The following is a 7,691-nucleotide window of genomic DNA, read 5'->3' on the forward strand; positions in this document are numbered from 1 at the left end:
AGAGCCAATAACATATTATGTATTAGATTTTTTCCAGGAATCTGTGTCTCGTTGCCTTTATGACTTGTATAGCGTATGAGACTGTGATGTTCATTACTTTTAGATGTTTTGTTAGGCTTTTTTGTTAGGATATTGTGATATGAGACTAGATATCAACTTAGATTTTGGATATCGTAATATATATGGCATAAGTTTTGTCATTTCCTGGTTTTAAAGGCTGCCTTATAGCCTTACTGCCTTAAAGTAAACTGATGTAATTTTCTGAACATACTAGACTGTTCTAGCTGTTCTATTATTTGTCTATTATATCCACATCACTGATGATTATTTATCAAAAATCACATTGTGCAAATATTTTGTGAAAGCACCAATAGTCATCACCACATTACTGTCACAAAATATCAATATCGAGGTATTTGATCAAAAATATTGTGATATTTGATTTTGTCCATATCATCCAGTTCTACAAGCAACCAGTTCTAAAAGGGCTGACTAATGAAGTCTACTGTATAAGTATTGAGGAAATTAGAGGACAATGATGACTGGACACAGATCAACTGTAAAAATATTAATTTCACTGTCACACTGTCCTCATGAGTCAGAGAGGGACATATTTACAATTCTCTAAACTTTATTTCAACCAAGGGAATATTAAGAAATTATCAGATAGCTACAGATGCTACAGATTTTCTCGATTTCTTCTGTATTTCTGAACTATTGAGATCTAGTAGTACACCAAGATTTCACCAGCTAATAAATAATTATTTATTAACAGCAGCTTATTAACATAAATAAGACACGAGCCTACTGAGGTGACTGAAGACCTCACAAATATATGTAGACACAACTTTGCTTGTCACCAAGTTTAACTTGAAACTAAAAAGTTGATGCATCAAATAACACAATCTTGACAGATATGACATAATGCATCGTATCAGTTGGAAAGTGGTTGTGTTTTCTGGTATAAAACAGAAAAAAAGTCAAAAAGATCGATAGTAGCCTAAGCAGAGACTCCTCATGCCAACTGAATATGGAGTTCAGACAATGTATTTATATCACCATCAAGTGGCAGGACTGTGTACAACCACCGACAACGACGGAGGACGGAGTCACAGTCGAAAGATAGAAGTGAGGATGGTCAGATGATGTTTTTGAGGAGAATGATGCTTTTGTCTAATTGAAACAATCCACATTCATACATTCACAATATACACACGTCTGCACACATGCATGGATTTATTACACATTTTGGGGATGAGCGTCCACTAATGGGGACATCGTGAACCAAATTCACTGAGTTGTATAAAGAAATAAACAAGAATGCACTCAGAGAACACACACAAGGTTTCACACTTCTGTAGATATTTTTATATGACACCCGGATCCAGACTTGTATGAAAATACACGTTGTGACAGTTGTGGGATACATTTCCAGTCAAGGGAGTGAAGTATTTAAGAGAAAACGAGGGATAATTTAAACAAAATGATGCAATAAACAGGGCTGATTGATAGATTACACTGTGGTCATGTCCAATAAGCATTTTTTTCTGTGAATTTGGGGGTTTTAGCAACCATGTTCACATTTTAGATTTAGAAATGATCACATGGTGGGTATTTTTTAGGTTGATGTCAGTATTTTGAGACTCAATATATTTAAATTGGGTTACTATTAGGCCAACACAATGAAACAACTAAATGATTTCTCCACCAGAACTTTATTTCAGGCAATGTGGAGAAGGCAGCATTAGACATTATTTAGTGCCAGGAAATTAAATAAATAGAAAAGATAACTGACAATATGAAAGATCCAAGTAGTGTAGTTTAGTAATCAAAGGAGACTTATTTTTGATGTCTAGGGGAAGGGGTGGGGGTTCTGGTGGGGACTGAAATCCTGCTGTGGCCCTGGCATTGACATTAATTTTATTTTCAGCAGCCAACTGTGCTGGCATCTATTTGGTAGTTTGTGATAGGCTATCATCTTGTCCTTTTATTTGTTTGTACATTTGATTATCATTTCATTTTTTTGTTTTGTTTTGTTTGGCTCACCTTCACTGGGCTGCCTGTTTGAGCCTCGCAGTCAGTGTCTATGAGGAATAATGACCAATTGATTGATCCCAATAACAGCACGTAGCTGCTCCTCATTGGACGTTACTGTGACTGATTGAAGAGGGAGAGAAGAGGAAGGCCGGACGAAACCATTCATCCGGCCAATACAACCCTCCGATTGAAAAATATGTTGAGTTTAACGAGCACTGGTTTGCATCTAGATTCGGATTTCAAAGAGGATTATCGGCGTGTATTTGAATTAGACGACGAGATTACAAATCAGGGTAATTTAGGATTAGATTAGCATTTTAATCACACGGTCAGCGGCTCTGAATCCCCCTCACATCCGTCTCATCCCTGCGAATAAACAGCCGAGGAGGCAGTCGGGATGCGGAGATGGTTTTGGTGACGCGGAGATGGATCCCTGCGAATATACCGAAATCCAAACAATAATGAGGATCCGGTTTGATTCAAAGCTAGTTTAGTCGTTCTTATCATTGGTTTTTATATAAATGGCCATGATTTCCCTGCGGAGGCTTATTGTGCAGCTGTTGGTGCTGTTGATCCAAAGTGGATGGTGGGGGGTCGCGCCGAGCCCAACCGATGAGGGAGCACTCCGGGCCGGCCACGGGGAGCACGGAGAGCCGGGACACCAGGAGCCCCACAAAGACTCTTACAGCACCTTCGCCTCTGAGTTCCTGGAGTCCAGATATCTGTCCGATGACGGTAAGGATCTAGTTCAGTTTACCACAGGTTTCCAGTTGATTGATTACATCTCGTGCACAATAAACAAACTGTGCATTCATAACATACAGACAAATAAACAGAGACTGTAGGCAGAAACTGGACATGTGCATTAATTTAGTCTTGCGTCCAACCTCTCTACACTGCACAGGGCCTTTCAGCACCCAGGCCAGCTCCCCCCGGTGGCAGCTGCCCACCCCCCTCTTCCTCTCACACACACACACACACACACACACACACACACACACACACACACACACACACACACAGTTCAGATGGCCTCCCCCTAGTTGGCCCTTTAACTATCTTGAAAACAAGCCTCAGTTGTTTTTAACGTTTTTTGTTTTTTTTTGTTGCTGATTTTGCATTTTCGCAGGTTATCCATTCCCCACCGCCCCACCAGTGGATCCCTTTGCCAAGATCAAAGTCATCGACTGCGGAGTGACCAAAGGATGCATAAGGTTAGAGAAGGATACATCTTTTGCCAGATCTCTCTGTCCCAAAACAGAAATCCAGTGCAGCTGTATTCCCCGGGGCTCCTTCATCCTAGATGCTGCGGCCTCACTTCAGAGAGCTGAAGCTAAACACGAGAACTCTCCACACTGTCTAATGTTTGTGCTCTGAAACCTTAAAGGAATGCAGTTATTATTTTTAGTATTGTTAATATGATGAATCACTGAGTTTTTCCACTATAAGATCTGTGGTAGTTCAACCATACTGAAAGTGAATCATGTTACTTGAAAGAGACATTCAGGGCTTGTATTTGTCTCTGTGCAGGTACGGGAAGCCAGGGTGTGATGCGGAGACATGTGACTACTTCCTGAGTTATCGTCGCATTGGGACAGACGTGGAGTATGAGATGAGTGCAGACACTGACGGCTGGGTGGCCGTAGGTTTCTCCTCTGACAAGAAAATGGTGAGCAGCTGCACAACCACTAAGACTAGACTGATATTACTGCGTCTAGTCTAATCTGGGACAATACAACATCTGACTTTTATTTGGTGCATCAGTAAGGCTGAAAATGATGCAACTTTTTAAGAGCTTGCAGGAAATTATGAAACCAAATGATCAATAACATGTTTGAGTTTGACATTTATCACAAAATTATTGTCTACTGTTTACAAAATGTGACAATATGATTATTAATGATTATGATTACAATACAAATATATGAAATAACTTTAAACATTAGGTTCAAACTAAAGTCCATATACAGAACAATTCTGTCATCACATTAATAAAAAATAAACTTACCCAATATCAGTCAACATTTTCAGGCAAGTATGCAACATGACTAAGAATCTCTTATCTCTGCCTGTTCACACTGAGCTAAGATCATTTGAGTTATGGCCAAAGTTTACGTGGATCTCATGAGTCTGAGGACATAACAGTACATGTCTGTCATCCAGTCATTGATCAGGTGGTATATGACATTGTCTGTTCTATTAATATAATAGACAATATTAATTATATGCAGCACTTTTTGAGGCAGTGGGGGTTGGGACGCCCCAAGGGGTCCCAAGATAAAGATAAAGGATGGACCTGATGATTAAAGGGGTAAATGAGAAAAACATATTTTTCTTATAGAAAGTTTTTTTTTTAAATTTTAATCAAAGTTTTGAATTGTCCTTGAACCTCTAAAAATCATTCAACTGAAATCTGAGAAGGAAGATTCACTCTTTGGTTGCTAACAGTTCATGTCCACACTAAGATCATAACCTATAATGAAGGGACACAATTTCTTAATTTTAGGGGGTCACAAAAGATGTTTTAAAGTATTCAATTCACACCACAGATGATTGATTTGACACAACAAATATTTTTCATTCAATATTATTTATTTCACATCACACATGTTTTTGAAGAGTTTGAAAAAACAATTTTGTTGAACTTTCTTACTAATCTGTATTTTTACGGCCTCAAAATGAAGGCTGGGCAGTTTCTCAGTATCTATATCTTCATAATAACGTCACTTAAATTTACATAGTTAACCAGTTGTAAGTTAGTACAAAGCAATTAACAAGATGACTTTTGATATACTCACCAGCTGAAAATGATAGATGCAGTTTGACTTCCAGTTTAAATGTAATGTACAACATACATTAGGGAGACAATATTTATAGGGCCTCTTGTATCTGTTCTGTTTCTTTCTTTCTTTCTTTCTTTCTTTCTTTCTTTCTTTCTTTCTTATCTCACCACTTCAGACCTAAATTTGACCCCCTAAACATGTTCAAAAACTCACCAAATTTGGCACGCACATCAGGTCTGGTGAAAAATTTGATAAAATGTAAAAATTATCCCCTAAAGTGCCCAAATGTGCTCGAGAGCGCCACTTATGTATCTAAAATGGCCACCACGGCCCGTAGGAATGTCGTAGAGAGATCGAAACAAAACTCAATTATTTGTCTCGTCAAGACCTACAAATCATACGCTGACACCTATGACCTAAATCCAACAATGTACAACTTTGCGCCAATTTTGGACCCCAAAGAAACGCTATCTCCTCCTAGGGTGTTAACAGTATCGGCTTCAAACTTTAATACATGACTTATGACACTGTGCTGAACAAAAATTATTAAAAACTTTGTAACAACTCTAACGGTTTAGATTTTGTAAGCCCCGAAAGTCGTAGTGCCACATCGCACCTTACAATGTAAACCAATGGGGAGGCAATCTCTGGGCATGGACTTTGCGTCAAACTGAGGCGTCTGACGTCTAAACTATAAGTCAGACCGCTTTCAAACCTGTATCAATGGATTCAGGACGAAAATTCCTACTGAAATGCGATTTTTAATGTAAGATTTGGCCAAAGTCTCACCCTGCAGAAACTTCTCATACAGATTTGATGCTTCGCCATGACAGAGGAAGTTGCTATAACTTTATTGTACGTGCTCCAGTCTGCACCAAACTTTACATGTTTGATAAGAGTCCAGGCCTGAACAGGTCTACATGACAATATTTCATCAGTGATGCAAATTGGCTGAATAGCGCCCCCTACGAAATTGCAGCAAAGCAGCCCCAGCAGCAGGCAAAACAGTGGACAAAGGAAGTGATGTTTATCTCCTTCTTGCACTGTCTGAAAACAGCTCGGGTCTGAAGACATCTGCATGCCTGTGACAGATGCCCTTCGACTGCGCTGCGGCTTGACGTGCGCGGAGGTGCCAGGGCCCGTTCAACGCTGCTTGCAGCTTTTAATTAGTTTATTTTCACATATGGCCAAACACCTTTAGAAAAATATGAAAATCTCACACTTAACTTTAAATTATAATCAGCCCTTTTATTAAAAATTTAGCGAGTTAAAGAGTGAAAATATGTCTCATGTCTCACATGTGTGACAGTCCTTTAAAAAAAGACACTTTAAAAAAACCCACTGTGGCTTTAACAATTACTGCATCCTGTCTGTCAAAATGACTCTCGTTACATTTTAGAGCTACTGTGTAATGTGACTCAGGACTTTATCTTTTTTTAATAAATGAATATATGGCATTTTGGAACACTAATTTTGATTTCTTGTTTCCTCCTATTTCCTCAGGGAGGCGATGATGTCATGGGTTGTGTCCACGATGATAACGGACGCGTGCGGATTCATCACTTCTACAATGTCGGCCAGTGGGCCAAGGAGATCAAGAGAAACCCGGCCAGAGACGAAGAGGGCATCTTTGAAAACAACCGTGTGACCTGCCGCTTCAAGCGGCCGTTATACGTCCCCAGAGAGGAAACACTTGTAGACTTACACCTGTCATGGTATTACCTGTTTGCATGGGGACCTGCCATACAAGGTGAGGAACAGAACAGCTGCGTCAAGTCAACAATCTTTACATTTTTTTGTCTTTCATTACATTTTACATCATCTAACTTCTGCTAACAGGTTCCATCACAAGGCATGACATCGACAGTCCGCCAGTCAGCGACCACATGATCAGCATCTATAAGTATGAGGACATCTTCATGCCTTCTACAGCCTACCAGACCTTCAACTCTCCCCTCTGTTTACTGCTCATTGTAGCCCTCACCTTCTACTTACTAATGGGAACGCCCTAATTAAGCACAGCAGAGCACAGAGTGGGGAAAAAGGAAGAGGAGATGAAGCAGCAATAAAACAAATTGCCATTTTTGTCCGAAGCTACATTCAAGTGTACACAACGAGAAAATGTATTAGATATTTTAAATAAGATAGAGAGAATATATTCATTACTCTGAACTCATAGCAATTGACAAATTGTTAAACTTACAGTATATTGTAGTGGTGTCAGTACAAAACAAGAGGTCTTATAAAAGTATTATAGTTTAAAATAGGCCAGTTATTTTCAGTATTTATGATAGCTTCTACACATTTAAGAATATGAGGACTACAAATGCCAAAATAAAATTAATCTTGCAAGTCTTTGAAATACTGCATGCACCTGGAAATCACTGCTGAGAGGAATAAAGGACCTGAAAATGTGAAGCACCCACTGTTCACTGGTGATGAGAAGACAGGGCCTCATGTTGAACTTGGCTGAGACACAAAGGTTTTCTGAGGACAAAAAGAAACCAAACAGCCTACAGGCTTTTGCACACACTCATCCTGTCCCTTCACTCTGTCATGTTTATGTAAATCCCCCCTTTGCTAATAAACAGAGGAAAAAGACGGATTAACTTTTCTTTTACATCTGCAAGGTTTTAGGAACTGTGTGCATTTACTAAGAGAAAGATTTCATTAAGTTTTTGTAATGTTCATGTTTGGCACATATAAATGCTGAACTCATCTCACTTATCCACAATTTCCTTTCAGGAGTTTTTTCCCCCCTTTCTCAACCACACTGGCTGTTGGGTTTGTTTATCAGTACTGTGACACTACAACTGTGTGTTTCACAGAGAGAGACTGCGACATGAGTTACTATTGCCTACGAAAGCAATA

General features: G+C 39.2%; 1 protein-coding gene across 1 annotated transcript; it reads left to right on the forward strand.

Annotated features, from left to right (window-relative positions):
* The first annotated feature begins 2,166 nt into the window (after positions 1–2,166).
* Positions 2,167–7,421, forward strand: LOC121905848 (DOMON domain-containing protein FRRS1L). The gene is made up of 5 exons (XM_042424395.1): positions 2,167–2,772; positions 3,167–3,251; positions 3,568–3,706; positions 6,324–6,570; positions 6,660–7,421. Exons 1-5 carry the CDS (start codon positions 2,559–2,561, stop codon positions 6,830–6,832), a joined length of 858 nt encoding a protein of 285 aa, XP_042280329.1. The 5' UTR covers positions 2,167–2,558; the 3' UTR covers positions 6,833–7,421.
* Positions 7,422–7,691: the final 270 nt, after the last annotated feature.

The sequence above is a fragment of the Thunnus maccoyii genome, chromosome 10, assembly GCF_910596095.1.
Source record: "Thunnus maccoyii chromosome 10, fThuMac1.1, whole genome shotgun sequence".
Taxonomy (NCBI): domain Eukaryota; kingdom Metazoa; phylum Chordata; class Actinopteri; order Scombriformes; family Scombridae; genus Thunnus; species Thunnus maccoyii.

Excerpts from the sequence above, each read along its gene's own strand:
- LOC121905848 (XM_042424395.1), top strand. The coding sequence starts at position 2,559 with ATGGCCATGATTTCCCTGCGGAGGCTTATTGTGCAGCTGTTGGTGCTG. Across the intron at positions 2,773-3,166 it reads CAGATATCTGTCCGATGACG|GTTATCCATTCCCCACCGCC; the intron begins GTAAGGATCTAG and ends GCATTTTCGCAG. Across the intron at positions 3,707-6,323 it reads TCTCCTCTGACAAGAAAATG|GGAGGCGATGATGTCATGGG; the intron begins GTGAGCAGCTGC and ends CTATTTCCTCAG.